This window comes from Buteo buteo, chromosome 2, assembly GCF_964188355.1.
Source record: "Buteo buteo chromosome 2, bButBut1.hap1.1, whole genome shotgun sequence".
Taxonomy (NCBI): Eukaryota; Metazoa; Chordata; class Aves; order Accipitriformes; family Accipitridae; genus Buteo; species Buteo buteo.
The window spans coordinates 59322267-59338628 of record NC_134172.1 but is presented as its reverse complement, the minus strand read 5'-3'; the positions used below and the strand labels follow the sequence as shown (position 1 = coordinate 59338628).

Here is a 16362-nt window from a genome sequence, read left to right as displayed (position 1 = left end):
GACTAGCTCTGCAGTAACAGCTGATTTTAAGTGCTTTGCATTTACATTCCCATTGCAGGTACTGTCACACAACAGTCATTCTTAGACCTCCTTTTGTTTTATCTATATTGCTTTCAAGAAGCAAGCTGACTTAATTGAAACATGAGTACTTTCACAATTACTTAACCCAATTAGTTTTCTTCAGTAGAAGCTGTATTCTATTAGCATATTGCTTAATAGTGAAACTCAAAGCATAAGTGGAAATTTTATTTTTGGAACTTCAGCTGGGTTTAGACATAGTCAAAATGATTCTTTTTATTCTTTGAGCAACAGAAGGAAAACAGACAATTTGCTGTCATGTTAGTATGATATTAAATCCCTCTTTTTCTTTCTTCCATCAAGATTCCAGGTTTATCTTCTACTAAGTAAAACAATGTAGGGTAATGTTTTTTAGATATACACCAGTCTATGATCAATACTTCCTCAACATCTCTCAAAAACTTTATACAGGTCAGGCAGGTTAGCAAGCTGCAAAATGTTGCCATCTTCTGTGAAGTGTTTGGGAGGTAAAAGATGAGTCCTAAAAGCTTTGTAAAGTACATGTTCCACAGTCCATTTCCATGTTGTTGAACCACAGTCAGAATCTTCATTCTGAAATACAGGGGCAGGGGAGGGGGGGAAGGGACAAACAATTAAACTGAAATTCTCTTTTACCAGAGGAGAGCACTCCTTAAGAAACTTCATTATGTAAAACAACAGCAATTGTAAAATTATGCTAGTATTAAAGTAGTAGTTCATTCTATACAGTCAAGTTAATTTTAAGCTCTGGAAAGTCACTTGCAGAATGGGCTAGCTTAACTGAATGACTAAGCAGATACTTAGACACAAGCAGACTATGTTTTTAACTTGATTCCTTATTCTTCTATAGAAATTTATCATAGCTCAGCAGGTTAAAAAATACATCCCAAACCCAGAGGCCAAGGACTGTTATAATATTAAGTACACTGCGATACCCAAAGTTAAAAGGTTCTCTTAATACATATAATCCTTCAGAAAATTTAAGCCACAGTCTTTCAGAATCTTGCTGTGCTGCTACTTGATTCGCTTCACTGAAAGTAGAGCTGGGACTAGAAGTCTATAGCTGAAAAAGAAGTTGTTTCCTAGGTAGTGTTATAGCTGTTTGTTCATATGACTAGTTACATATTCTTGTACCTGAGAGTTTGTCACATTGGCTTCATCTATTATGTATTGCTTTCTAATGGAGTAGAACATAGCTAATTCTTTACTTAGGCTTTCAAAACACTCCTTTTCTTCATCCCAGTTTACCTGTTACAAGAAAAAGAAGTCACTTAAATCTGTGTAGCAGTCAGAGACTTGATGGAGATTCTTAATATGAAGAAGTCCTAATAATGTCTCAGCCATTTTTGTGCTGATAAGGGAAAGGTACAGAACAAGAAAAAAAACCCAAAAGGGTAGAAATGCAGGCTTTCAAATCAAAATATATCCTCACTCATCAATCAGTGGTTATGAATGCAGAAGCAAAGCACAGCTTATCAGTAACCATAGCCAGTGTCAGGAGCTAACAGTACATCAACCAACTCCAACTTTTCCTTTGCAGCTTCTGATAAATTAATTTGATTCACTTCCTTATCTCCTAAATAGAAAATGTCATTTGTTAAAGAATAAAATAATTAAGAGAATATACCTCTGTGGCCAAGCGAAGGATAAACATAGGCAGTCCTTCCAGCGGCGGCACATAGTTGTCTATCAGAAGTGGTAACCCAATAAGGTTTCCTTCCTGCAAGGCAATGCTGCTGCTTCAGTGAAAAAAAAAATAAAAATGTTCTTTCTTGCAATAAATGCACCAAAACTGTTAAATATTGTAAGACTGATTCTTACGGAATTTAGTGAGCCTTAGGCGTATCTGAAGTTACAAGTTTTTAAAGCCTAATGCCAGGCAGACGTTGCAGGAAGAGGGTTAGTGGTGGTGTTTAACTTCACAAGGCCTGGATTTAAGCCACTCAGCTCAGGAAGACCTGAATTCAGCCTCCTCCTCTACCTCCAGCTGCTGACTACACAGATCCCACTTCCCCAGAGAATATCTGAGTGAAATGTCTGGGTTATATATGACCCCTGGTGAAGCTGTTCAGTTTCGTATAGAGTAAGGGAGATATTAGGCCACACAAACACACACAAAAAAAACCCCACAAAACCAAAACCACACCACATTGAGAGCAATAGTGATGCTGTAGCCCTGCCTGGCTAGAGAGCTGGTTAAGCTGCACACCTTGTTGGAAAAGAGATCTGCATTCTAGTTATGGAAGCAATGACTGAATTATTTTATTTGGTAACTAATTAAATATAAACTTCTTTGTACAGCACCCTTCTAAAAGCAGCGTAAGGCCTGAGCATTTTTAATGAAAGGGGTAAGCCACCTAGATCTTACTGGGGCAAGTTCTTAGTGGTAGCAAGTACTGCAAACAAACTACTGCAGTTATCTGTTACCAAAATGTAGAATCATAGAATCATTGAGATTGGAAAAGATCTTTAAGATCTTAAGAGTCCAACTGTAAAGCTAACACTGCCTGGTCCACCATTCATTTACTGTCAGAAGTTAATAGCAGCAGTGACCTCATCAATTTCAAGCGAAAAATAATCTTTCAACATTTCAGTCTTCTTTTTCAGAAACTCCACAATGTACTCTGCAAGTCCTTCTTTTGGGCCATCATCTTCTGTCCAGCCACTTTCAGGATCCTCTAAAGCAAGCATTGAAAGCTCATATAAAGGAGCTGGCTCCTAAAAATGGAGAAGGCAAAACTGTTGTTCATGACCAACATGCTCTACTGGAAATCTATAGCTTCTTCCTTCATGTATACAAACAAACTGTAATATACCATTTCTGGCCTGCAGAGCAAACAGTTCTGCTTATCATAACCAGTCTAAAAAGTATTAATTTCTTTCTGATGTAATTTTCTGTGCAGTCCACAATCCTGCAAAGTGCTGTGGTATTTACAGGATAAACGCTAGCAATCAACACTATGTTTCTGATAGATTGTGTATTGAAGTTGATTATTTGTCCCAATGTAATGAGCAACAGCAAAACTTGGTGAATATCTAGAAGATTACACTAAAAACAAGCAGCCAGGATGATAACTTACAGTAGTAGCTACAAAATTACTAACAGAATTTTCTACATTGTATTCTTATTGTAAAAGAAACAAAACATCGCTCTTGTAGTGGACAAAAACCAACCTGTAAAACCATACATTTGTCTGAGAAGACAGGCTTATTGTAAATAATTTTTAAAAAAAAAAAATTTATATAGGATATAATGTAAAATTATACTTACAGACAACCTTAAGACTCCAAAGTTTGCGAAGTCATAAATAAGTATCTGGTAGAAGAGTTCTTGGCTAAATTGAAGTACAGAGACTAGTTATATGGACAGGATCACATATCACCAAGTTACCATAATTAAGAGGGGAAAGTAAGGGTCATCTTAGAAACACCAGACATACATATCCATTCATATTAACAAAGATCTTACTTAAACTGTTTAGTTAAAGATTCACATGCACTATCTAGATGTTTACAGTTAGATCTGTTTCTTGGTTTCTGATATCATCAGCTACATTGGCGTAGAAATTTTACATACTCAAACATGCAGCCGCTATCACTTTATTCCCGATACCTTATATTTCAACCTCTTTACTCCTTTGCTGCACTGCAAGAAATGCACAGGAGCTTGGAAATGGACAGACATGTCTATCTTAAATATATTCTCTTTTCTGTTATAAAATTTCTGTAGCTGGCCCTGTAAGGCTGCATATGCGAAAATACAAACTTTGCGTTATGATCGTGTCCTGCAGCTTCTCTTAACCCAACTGGATATAACATTTTACATTACTTTTTTGAAGCCTCTGCTTCCTCACCTTTATATAGTGTACTGTAGACGATCATGAAGCAAATAAAGTGTCTTTCCCTTCCCCCAGTCTGTGAGCACACAATACAGTAGTTGGCATTTTAATTACACTGATTCCCTGCAACTTCCCCCAAGAACACCAGACTTCTTTCCACTCTTCTGAACCGATTGTTTCATCTTTAGCCTCAAAACTTTTCAGATAGGCAACAAGAAAAGGATGTTGTTTTTCCTGTCATTTCCTTCCTTCTTCTAATTAGCTTGGTAACTGGTACTTAATTCAACTGCCAACAAGTCTAACAGCTTCTTTACCTGAGTTTTGTTGTATTGAGAAGATACAGTTTTGTCTGATATTGGGCCAGAGCCCACTGAGGACTGACACAGCCAACAAATGAGTGATCATGTAGCATCTCCTGAAGGTCTGAAACAATTGAAGGGGTGGGGAAGAAACAAAAGGATATGATTTCATATTTGCACCCCTGCCCTAATTTATTTAGTTGACTGGTTTGGGTCTGCTTAGCTTTAAAGTCTCAGATTACTGTTCAGTCACTGCTACACCCCTGCTTCTTCTTATAGGCCTGTACTACCTATTAATCATCTGTGTGCATACATATATATATTAAAGTGTGAGAATAGTTATATAACAGTTAAACTACAAACACAAAAATAAAAATCTCTGTGTTTGACTTGAATAGCCTTTCAAAATTCGTTTCCAGCCACAGGAGATTAGTAAGGGAGCACAGACATACTTCAAAGAAAACTGCAGATGTAAAACAACTTTGCAACAAAATCTAGTATTGTGAGACTGAATTCTGAAAGTGTGATAGAATGGGTCCACATATTTTTCTCCCCCAAAAAAAGTTTCTGGCATTCTCATTTATATAATATTTTAAAAAAAAAAAAAAGGAAGTCAGATTCCATAATAAGAGTTCATTTTAGGCATTCCACAAAAAAATGTCACTAGTTGCAGTCCTTGGGGGCAGCTTCGTTACAGGAGCTTGGCACTGCAGTCACAGCACGTACAAAGCACTACGCTACCCAAACTCCACTGTTACCTTTTCCAAAGGAATGGTACTGTGAGAGGAGTATTTCTTTCTTGCAAAGGTCTCTTGTAGGTATTTCTTACACATGTGAAGACAAGACACAACCTCAAGCAACTGCACGAGTTCTACTATGACGTTTTTGTACCTTTTATGGCTCAGGGGCAACTCTGATTTCAGTATTTAACCAGTTACAGTCAGATGTACAATTACCAGCTCAGAATTACCAGCCTAATGCAAAACTTTCTGGAGTGCAAGTAAGGTGTAAGTACATGCTTTCTAAAGATAGGTTTTTAGTAAGTTATAAAAAAGTTATTTATTACAGATATCTGTTAGTCTAGCCATTTTAGCTGTGAAGCATCCCCAATTCTTACTACCAGAAAAATCAAAATAAATTCAACAAAACCCCCAGAACACAAGATTCCCAACTTTTAGACTAACTGAATAATATGGCTTATGTGACTCAGTGTGACTCTGAAGGTAACTCAAAGAGTTAAAAGGGAAACAACTCTAGGAAGAATTGCAAACCTTTTCCCTTTTTCTAAAGTGACTTGCCAGAAGACAGAATAATATTTCACCAGTCTCATCATTTCATATAAGTGGGACAGATACAAATGAAAATGAAAAGCAAAAGCAGTAAACAAAAACTGATTATCAAGCCTGTCCCAGTCTACTTCACAATCATGCAACCAAGCAAAATTTTTGTAATGACAATATCGTAGCTGCCATTTCTGTTTGAAAATTACAAAATAACTTAGCTTTTCAAGCTGTGATTTTATAGTGTTATTAGTTATGATGCAAGTTAAGGTTTGCAAAATATTAAGAATGCATAAAACGTCTATCAACAAACAAGGTACATGAAGTTTTTAGAACAGTCCTCCAGTGTGGCTCAGTATGGCAGCTGCCAAGTTTGGCCCTTGACGTTTAACAAGCATTTTTGTTAAAAGCTCGCTTAGCAGCACAGTGAGCTGACTGGGCCGCCTTCTAAATATCTTTTTCCTCAGCAGTTCAAACAATCATATTTAGTTGGTGGAATAACAGTAATCTTGAGAAGCAAAGGCTTGCTTACTTGCATGTGCCTGGTTACTGATTTCCTCCTGGAGAGTCAATACACTGGTCAAGTTGATAATTCTTCGTCTAGGGGTGCAGGCAGCAGTCATGTCCTTTCTGGTGTCAACTTTCTCCATTTCTACATCTGCATCTTCCCGTGGTCTCTTTCTGCAATACCAAAACAAAAGGAATTATGTTCAATTCTCCTATCACTTTGGCAAAACACACCAATAGATGGGATGCTCAGTTCACATGCTGTACATTAACCCAGGAAATGCAGAAAGTTTCCCAAAGCTTCCCAGAAAGAAAGATTGGTTTCTTTTACTTCCAAGGCATAATCTGTTAGGAAAAGGTAGTTCATAAGACAATTTATGACTCTCCAATACCAATCATATCAGGCATCTGTTGTTTAAGCACCAAGCAAATTGGGCTCTAAAGAATACATCAAAAAATGTTGGTATTTCTAATGATTTTTTTCATTATCATTTTTCTGTTACACTGGGGGAGGGGGATCAGATTACCTCTGAAGACTTTGGCCTCTCATAACAGCTCCTGCAGGAGCTATAAAAAGATTACAGCACTTTTATCTTTACTAGGGTAATGTCTGCAAAATTCAGTCATGTAGTTTCTATCCCCCCCACAAAAGGAGGGCCTCCAAAGAGAGGCGGACCAGTATGATCTCCCTAAAGTAAAGTTAGTGTCATTATTTATACTTTCAGTATGCATGGAAAGCCCATTCCAGTTACAAAATTTATCACAGGTTGTTATTCACAGTTCAGAGATGAAGTCTGATTTCTCAATAAAATACCATGGAAAGTTATTCTAGGAAAATTTATCCTTCTGAAAAAGCAGAAGTCCAAAGAGCTCAGAAAAATCTTCAGTTTCAGGGCCGTGCGGCGAAATAAACAGGTAGCCTTGCATGACCTCGGGCAAGATTAGACTTACCGAGGAGGCACTGTCTCAGGAGACAAGCGTCCACTCTCACTCAGCCCCCCAGGCATCACTTCGTCCTCCCGAACATCAGCCATTTCAACTAGATCACTGACATCTTCCATTTCAGCATCCTGTGGCCTGACTGCACCCTCCGGAGGTCCTGCATTAACCTCTGTCATCACTTCACTGGGGCCTGTACTTAGGAGGTTGTTCACCGGCTGAAGAAAAGCATCCAATTTCTGTTCTCGGGAATCAGTGCGGACCATCTGATGTGCATAAACTTTATCACCGGTTCCTTTGGTAACCGCAGAAGAGTTTGCTGATGCTTTTACAACCTCACTGGAAGAACAGTCAGCCCCTGGAAGCAATGTCTTCGTTCAGATACAGGGAAGTAAAGAGAAGAGATTCAAAAACAAGAAGAAAAAACCCACAAAGATCTTACTGCTCAGCAGCAAGTAACTTTCAAGTCCCACAAAGGCAGTGTCACCTGCTTAAACAGGCCACCAGCTTTGCACTTACTAGACCCATAGCGTAAATGTCATCATCTTGGCAATTAATGAAATCATTAGTTAGCATTCCCTTATCTCGAAGGGAAAATCTTTAATGTAAAAAAGCAAACAGAAAATTGTTTTTTTTTTAAAGATTGTAGTTATAATCTTAAACTAGGCTCTATATAAAGAGATATTAGGAATTCTTCTTCCTGATTTTTTTTCTGGTTAGATTAAATCCAAGGTGCTCTCAAATACATAGAAAAATTTCCTCAGTCATACGTCTTTCACATAAACCAGGGCAGAATAAAAACAATTTACCACATGTCAAGACTAATACACTTGTAAAATCAAAAAGACTGAACAGATACTTGACAGAAAAGTATTTTAAATGTTTTCATGCACTTTTCCTCCAGTAAGTTCGCTGCCACATTGTTAACATTGGTATATTAAAGCAATTTCATCCCTGAAACATAGAGCAAAGATCTCAAGCTACCAGTATAACATTGATGACTATCAATCACTCCACAGTAGTTAAAATAGTGCAGAGCTTTAGTCACTTCAAACACATACTCTCACCTGAGTGAAGTACAGCCTTGAAGAATTAGAGCCCAATAACTTGCTCTCTACATGTTGTTGCACACGCTCTAAAATACTATCTTCATGAAGGAAATGGACCTCATGTTTTGTAGGGTGCACATTTACATCAACATTCTGGGGGTCTATTTCCAGGCTGGAAAACATTTTAAAAGAAGATAACCTAAAATTTCCCATGGATGGCAGAGAGGGCACAAGCTGGTTCAGTACAAAATTTTTCAGGCTTGGGGCCATTACTCCATGCGAAGAAGTCAAAATGGTCCTGAAACCTGCTAAAGTTACACTACACTCAGATTTGTTTCGTATATTAAAAATAATATGAAGAACCCTATATTCCAAACTCACCAAAATCATCTTACATAGGCAAGCTTAAGCCAATCTCCCCATGGCACTACTACAAAAAACAGGTTTTAGAAGTATCTTTTACTTGCAGCATCTCACGTGTTAATATGAAAGGACTTAAGCTGAAACTGCAGACACTCACTACTTCTGAAAATAAGGCCTGTCTTAAGATTTCTTTAATATGATTTAATTATCTCCTGTCTGGCAATTAATGATCTCCTGTCTGGCAATGCCTATCACTACTATCAGGAACACAAATGTCCTTCTGAACCTACTCACCCTAGCTATATCCCACAAGATGGTATTAAAAGGCGACTTCTTCCTATTACTTTACCTTAAGTATAGGAATGGATGCGTACTTTTTGGCAAATAAGCAGCATACACAGTTTCTATGGCTTTCCGCAAAGCGGCCGATTCTACCAATCGATCTGAAACACAGAACAAAACGCTATTTTCAAAGACCCCACTGAAATACACTGCACAGTGCCCAACTACTCCTTCAGACCAACTTCTTCACACTTCTGTCTTCAAAGGGCATCTGTTATACCCGTTCTTCCCGAGACCTATTTATTCTTCATATAAACCCAGGAATAGGCAGTATCTTCTTAGTATGTTTTATATTTAGAAGTAGTTTTTCCCACAAATACTGAAATAACCAGACTACCTTTTCATTATTTCATACAGTCAAGGTTTGTTGCACCCCATGCCAATGTTGCTACAGCATGGAGAGACCATTCTGTGTAAGTCAGCAGGACACAATCATAACCTTGATACTCCACAAGCTTCTTTAGGCCCCATTTTAGCTGCTTTTCACTATTCAGAGTGCAAAGCATGATGCACATTACAAATAGAAAAACACCTTAAGATCAACAATTAACTGTAATGCTTATTCTTCAGTGTTTTTAAGAACGCTCATGCATTTTTCAATTCTTCAAAAAGTTTTGTTCTTCTGATCATTATGTAAGCAACATGTGACTGTACAACATGCTGCTTTTTTTTTTAATTTTATTTAAACTTACGGTTTATGAAGAGTAAAAATGTACATTTCTTCACAGAGTAGTTTGCATTTGTGATGTAGCCTTTCATTTTAAAGGCCAGACTTGCATCTTCACAAGCCACTTCTATCAGTTCCCTATTGAAAGTTTGACAGAAACACACATAAAAAATGATTTTTTCTGTTGATGCAAATTTCAAACAGTACAAGTTCTACATTCTATTTATATCACAGTTAATTAGAATTATTAGAGTTCAAACATTTATTGCTGCTCACAAAAATTATTTAACCTGAACTGCATTGTTTCTTCTAAGTAAAATAGTAATACAGTATGATTGGCATCTGTAAAATTATTCACCGTATCTTTTTAATACCTTAATGTATCACAGTATCCATAATATTATAGCAACTGCAAGCCTTATCACTAAACAGCCTCTCTATTTTGCTGTGTTTCATAAAGGTGTTTATGTGTATTAAACGTTATATTCCTTACACATGAAGTGTAATTTTAGTAACCAAATCAAATTGACACCCAAGTATTCATAGGACAAAACCATTCCACAAGTCCATTCAATGAATTCTTTATAGCTGAATGTCTTATAAAGAGAGAATGTTTCCTAAAGTGGCAGATAAATTTTCAAAAGATGCTTAGTTTTATTTGTTCTCAACTCTTCTGCCTGGTTTACTCAGCCTCAGCTAATGTAGCTTTTGTCAAAATACAGAACTGTAAGATTTCAGAAAAACAAATTTGAGGAGACTTCAAAATTTATCAGATAGCAGACTGCAGTAAGAAGTGGTAAGATTTTCACGGCGTAGGAAGAGGCTAGGAACTTGTAGAGAACACAGGTACAGCTTGCTCTGTTTAAATGAGCACACAAAGCTACAAGCAGATGGGTCCCTTTTAGTGCATTAAAGGAACAGCTTTGCAACCTCCCTCTTTCCTTTGAGATACTAAAAAAACAGTCACACGTTCTGCAAGACAAGGGAGAGGTCTATTATTGCAACGCTCCCTCTTCTCTGTAATTTGCCTTGAAGGAAGCAGGAAAACTTAGCACAGCCCATGTTCATTAAAAGAGAAAGAGGAGGGAGATTTACTAGAAAACTTCATGTCAGAAGGAAACTTGACATCAACATACCTGCTAACAGCATTTCCAAAGATGGACCTAATGTTGTCCACTGTTGAGGCGTTTGATAAGGTTCTAACATCTGACACAGTATCACCTTGCTAAAAGAGCATAAACGAGTATCAGTCAATTCACAGTTCTGGCTGAAGTTTTAGAAATAGGTTAAACTTAACATTTCTAACACAAAGGCATGGGACATAACATTGTTATAATGTTTTGTATTATTATTTACTTATTTGTGTTCAGAAAAACAATAGGTGGTAAATGGCACAGGATTACAATATTTGCTAGATCACATCAGACCCATTCAGGCTACGAACTCCATCTTGGAAAGTGAGGAACATAAGTAGTTCTGTAAATTATCAAGAATGCCACAGAATGAAGGTACTCTAACCCATCGTCTTTCATACAGTAATTGGTAACCAGACTCTCAAGAGAAACTGAAACAGCTCATGAAGCTAAAACAAAATAAAACATTGACCACATAGAAAACTCCTGACAAATATATTTTTGTCTTGTTTACTTTAACTAATGTGTTTTCTATCCAGACTGCATCAACTACACTTCAACATTTCAGTACAAGGGAAGGCTCTATACACTATTCCCATTGCAAAAGATGCACTGCAAATTTTCTGGCATTTTCAGATATACACAATATATATATATACACACACACACATAGATACAGACACATGGAGAAGTTATAAAGACTTTATTTACATACCTTTTTCACTGAAAAGCTGATGCCCGAGTTATGGATGGCATACCTGAAAAATAGGTAAACATAAGACTGCAGTATGTGAAAGAAAAAGTTACTTTCCTGAATGCTGAAAAGCAGCTACTAACAGGGACAAACAATTTAATTTCCCGTTACACAGTAATGTGATTTGAGCCAAACTGAGCTTCTGTAGACTAAACAGCTATAAATATAAATGTTTTCTATTTATAACTCACCTGTAACCACATGAAATTCAAGGATCAGCTTGGCTTATTTCTCAAAAAAAACCTGATCAACTTCTATAGACCTAGTTTGCTCAGTTTCATTGCATAGGTTTAACTAGAACAGCAGCAAAACCTTAGTGTAACAGAATCAAGTACGGAGAAGGATCTGAAAAATGGCTGGCTCGCCCTTCTAACCTGCCCTACCCAGATGGTTTAGCCGTCTGTGACCCCAGGGCCAAGTTCTGATACACAACAGCTGCGTAACCCTGGCTCAAACTTCTAGGGAAGTTGCTAAGTTGTGAGAAAGAACGGACTGTGGAATCTTGCAAGATGAGAAATGCAAAACTGCAGACAGAGGTTAGACTGTTGTGACTGGGACAGTTAGTAACTCAAAAATTCAAGAGGGAAAAAACCCCCAAATGAACAAGATGTAAAATCCTAATGGGGAAAAAAAAACCAAAACCAAACCAACAGAAAAAACAATGAGCTGGAAGCCTGTAACTCAGCAAGATGTCAGACCAGCCTGTTCCACGGAGCAGCGGGACCTGACGCTTCACCTCCTGGCTGAAGCCTGCCTTGTCAGTGTAAAGACTCTGAAGTAGCTCATTCAGGGAGCAGGCTAACGCTTAGCATACAGTCTTGCTACTCCTTGCTAGCTTTTGTGTTTACTTGAAGTGTAAAGCAATTATTTTGGTTAAACTGTGTAGATCCTGCTTGCAAAGGCTCTGCACGTGGCCAAAGATGCAATAAAGGACCCCAGAAAGGAATATGTGGTAACTAAAGTGGTATTATTTTTTCTTCATACTCAGCCAATCTCAATGCTCTTGCACAGTTTTTATTCTATTCAGCCCAAGTTCATTCACTCTTTCAAGTCTATCACTGTTTGCTGGAATTCTTACTAATAATAGTCATAGACCAAATACACTGTTTCTCTGCTGGATTTTCTGTATCAAATGGGACTGTTACCTGACACTGTATACTAACAGTTAAAACCCCTCAAAATCAACAAAAACGACACCACACACACATACACCAGTCCCTCTGAAAAACCCCGGTACTCTCAAAGGCGGCAGAAAAAAAATGGAGCCTCCTATTTCAGTTTACCTGCTAACAACTTCTAGTATTTTTGCATATTCTTCATTTGGATTTTTTAAAGCTTTCCTCCTTGTAGTTACATTGTAAAAAAGATCTTCAACCTACAGAGAAAAAGATCACAATTAAAAGTAATTTTTAAAATCTTCTCTCACTATATAATTCATCTAACTTGATACTACAAAATTTTCTGAAAACATTTTAGTTTATGAAGGATCAACATTCAATTTATTCCTTTCCTGCTTAGGTTCACCTAACAAAATGCAACTCCGGAAAAACATATGTTTTCAAGTATTTTGGTACATCAGTATTTCTACCAATAACAACTCTACAACTCACTTTTCAGTGGAAGTTATGTGCTTTCCATTGCAGATGACAATGGATTCCCTGATTACACTGTTTCAATGAAATGCAAGTAAATGTCAAAACAGTTGCTGCAATCAAAGCTATTAATGTAGTTAAAACAGCAGTTTAAATTGTTCGTTCTCACTATTTATTTAAACAATATGCAAATTATTTTTCTGCTAGAGTGAGAAAGGTAGAAGTTTAAAGTTCAGCTTCTTTTTTAAGACACATTATCCTCCACATTGATGTGTGAAGCTAGCTGGGTGTATGTTCCCACTGCAAGACAAACCCACACCTGCAGACTCCCGGGCCAGGCTTCCACTTTCCACCCTACACTGTGCAACACGCACGCTCCTTCCCATCCTGAGCTCCTTATTCTTCATAAGCTTAATGCCAATCCTAATCCCAACCCACATTCAAAGCTTGGTAGATGTAAGAAAGATATGACTGAAAGACAAACAGCTGTTATGCAGTTTCCTGTGCCAGCCTTCATCTTCCCACTCTGGCTCACGCAATATAGTCCACTCCTCCATATTCTGACTTTCTTGTAGCCCTAACTGTCTGTTCAGGCTCTCAGCAGTCCAGCAGGATTATGAAGTATTTTTGATAGTATATAACTATGCTATCCTCAGAAGGAAGGAAAAAACAAAAAGGCTCTTAGGAAGTTTACCTTGCTGTCTCTGGGGAAGAAAACAAAACAAAAAAAACAACAAAACCACAGAACAACATAATTTAGAAAATATTCTACAAGGTGATATGTCATGTACCTTACAATTTAACACGTAACAATAAGTGGTGCAAGCATAATGACCAGGGAACAGAATAGGGACAAGACAGAACAGGAACAAAAAGCCTACCGTGATCTGAGTTCCTTGGTTTCCAGCACAGGGTTTCGGAGGGGCTTTAATTTTTCCATCACTGTAAATAGCTCTAGGGAGAAAATAAAAATAAGATGACAAGAGTTTACCCTACATTGGCTGCTGAAGTCGAATTCCTTTTAAGATTATCTTTTTTTCCCCCCTATTTTCAAAATACATGGTTTAGCTAAAAGCTTACCTTTACAATTCAGAATAAAAAAAAAAAAATTGACTTGAACTATGTTTTCTCATATTCTAGGTCTTTTTTTGTAACTAACCTAGAAACAAATATCCCACACTCCTCTTTAATAAGAGCACTGAAAAGAGAATTAAATACCTCTGTTCATTATTACATGCAGCAGAAGTCACTTGGATAATAGGTAGCATACCTGTATGCACACTTTGCATCAGCTGTTTTAGTTGTTACAGTAACATGGGCAACATGACTGATGCTAGCCAATGCCTAGAGAAAGAGAAAGCATCTTTGTAAACCTTGTTCTGGAGACCACTGACTGCTGAAGGAGCGTCCACGCTTTAAACAGCATCACTAAATTTTATTATACCACTTGAAAGTCATTAATAAAAAACCTTGCAGGTCAGTAAAGCTTTAACAAATTTTAGTCCCTATAATGCTGACTTTTATCCAGGACCTTCTTTAGGCTTTTCTAACATTTCATTCTCTCTAACATTACAAGCAGCTAACTGTGTAACATAAGTAAAAGAAATCTGCAAAGTTATTACAGTTGTGCCCTTTTCCTTCTTTCATGTTAACAAAAAACAGCTGGAAGGTTTTAGCCCTTACTTCCTCATCCCTGCCCACATAGTCGTCCTCCTCCTGACTGTAAGTAATACTACAAAGTTACATTACAATGGTTTTCCTGGAAAACTCAATGGACACGTCTACACAGCCTGCTGAAACCAGCCTCAGGACCAGACTCCGCTGGCTGTGGAGCCGATTCTGTTGAAAGTGCGTGAGGAGAGGACTTAAGCAGTCTGCTCTCTGGAGCATGCAAGGATCTATGTATCTGAGCACAGGCAACATACTTCTGTCGCTTGTTGTCCATCTGGAGGGCAAAGCAGAACTCATCCTGGACTGTTCTTTCAGACAAGTCTAGGTACAGCCTGTGAGAATATGGAGAACTAGTGTATCTGAGGGGTCAGAGATACTAACTTCGACTAAAGAGCAAAAGCAAAGGAAGACAAATGAACATTTCAAACATTTAGCTTTAAGTATTGTATTTAGACGAACGTCTGACAAGAAAGATTCACCTTCCGCTTAAGTCTTTCATTGTCTTTTACCTGTAGGTTCCTGAAGCAGCATTTGGGAAGACTTAAAAAAACAAAAACCTTACTCCAGGAAGCAAAAAGAATATATACCTCTCCCTAGGCATCCATCTAATCTTGAAAGACCTAGAAATGTATTTTGAACTATATTCACGTGGCAGACTCAGAAAATGGAAGTTTCTGTAAAGAGTACTGGGAATGAGACAGTATGTAAGCCCCACTACGACAGGGTAACAACAAGCAATGAACAGTTTCAAAACCTTGATGAAGAGCTTACCTCGCCCCTAAAACCGTATGTAGAAATGGTAGCCAAATCTTCAAATTTTTGTAGTTTACTGGTAGTAAATCTCTCACATACAATGTCCAGATCTTCCTTCTATGTGAAACAGACAAGTAATAGTCACTTTCCAAGTTTTTTCAAGATCAGAAACATTTAGAAATTGAATTAAATTTTAAAAGGTAGTATTAGACATCAGCACACAGCTGTTGACTTTGTTTACTCACTCTGATACCACAGCCGTTGTCTTGGACCTGGATGAGCTTCAGACCACCTTCTTTAACTACAACCTGGATACTCGTAGATTTAGCATCCAAACTGCAGAAACCAAGAAAGCATTCTAGGGGACAGCAGCTCTAGAGAATAAAGCACTACGTGACTTGAAAACGTAGTTTTTTCTCACATGAGTGATAACTTGTTTCTACTCGTCACTCACACTGGAATTCAATCTGTTTCAAATAGATCTTTACTGCAGACCCTGGGGCTTGCTGCCACATAGCCCATACAGCTCCCTGCGCCTACTGGCCGAAGGGCAGTGATTTTGAGCCCAGCCAGACTTTACCTTCAAGGCGAACCACCGAATTACCGACCTGACAATAAAAGCAAACGATTTCTAAGCCTACCACGCAACAACAAAACAAACCCAGACGCAAATTTAGATTTTGAATCCTCCCGCGCGTTCCATAGGAGAGCACAGAGGCACTGCCTCCCCTCAGCACCCAAAACGAGGTTTACCCCTCCTTACACGCCGCAGCCCCCCCACTCCGTGTCGTCCCTCCCCCCCGCGTTACCAGTTTTCTATCATCTCCTTGATGGCGTTCGCCGGTCTCTGGATGACCTCGCCGGCCGCGATGCGGTTCACCACAGCTTCATCCAGCCGCCGGATCACGCCGGCCATGGCTGTCGTGACAGGAGCCCGGCTCGGGCAGCTGCCGGGCGGGAAAGGGGAGACAGGGGAGACCCGGGAGACCGGTACGAGGAGCTGACGAGGCAGGTGAGGGAAGAGAGGGGCAGGGACCGGCCGGGGGCGGGGGGGACGGGCGTGAGGAAAGGCCGCAGGGCCCCACGGCCGCCGCTGGCGCCAAACCGCCGCTTGCCC

At 38.6% G+C, this 16362-nt stretch overlaps 1 protein-coding gene across 4 annotated transcripts; it reads right to left on the bottom strand.

Annotated features, from left to right (window-relative positions):
* Window positions 1-268: 268 nt before the first annotated feature.
* Window positions 269-16361, bottom strand: MLH1 (mutL homolog 1). 4 transcript variants are annotated; one of them, XR_012654295.1, is made up of 19 exons: window positions 16055-16361; window positions 15491-15581; window positions 15264-15362; window positions 14092-14165; window positions 13703-13775; window positions 12513-12604; window positions 11191-11233; window positions 10479-10567; window positions 9368-9480; window positions 8683-8776; window positions 7989-8142; window positions 6934-7292; window positions 6008-6156; window positions 4211-4319; window positions 3329-3392; window positions 2611-2775; window positions 1685-1796; window positions 1192-1305; window positions 269-630 (listed from the first exon to the last, which is right to left on the bottom strand). XR_012654295.1 is itself a non-coding variant. In XM_075056607.1 (19 exons), exons 1-19 carry the CDS (start codon window positions 16159-16161, stop codon window positions 463-465), a joined length of 2250 nt encoding a protein of 749 aa, XP_074912708.1. In that variant the 5' UTR covers window positions 16162-16361; the 3' UTR covers window positions 269-462. The 4 variants fall into 4 exon arrangements, 3 of the variants coding, with proteins under 3 accessions (XP_074912708.1, XP_074912721.1, XP_074912729.1); XM_075056607.1 differs by having other exon boundaries at window positions 1685-1777; XM_075056620.1 differs by having other exon boundaries at window positions 1685-1777; window positions 15491-15619; window positions 16055-16090.
* Between the last annotated feature and the right edge of the window lies 1 nt (window position 16362).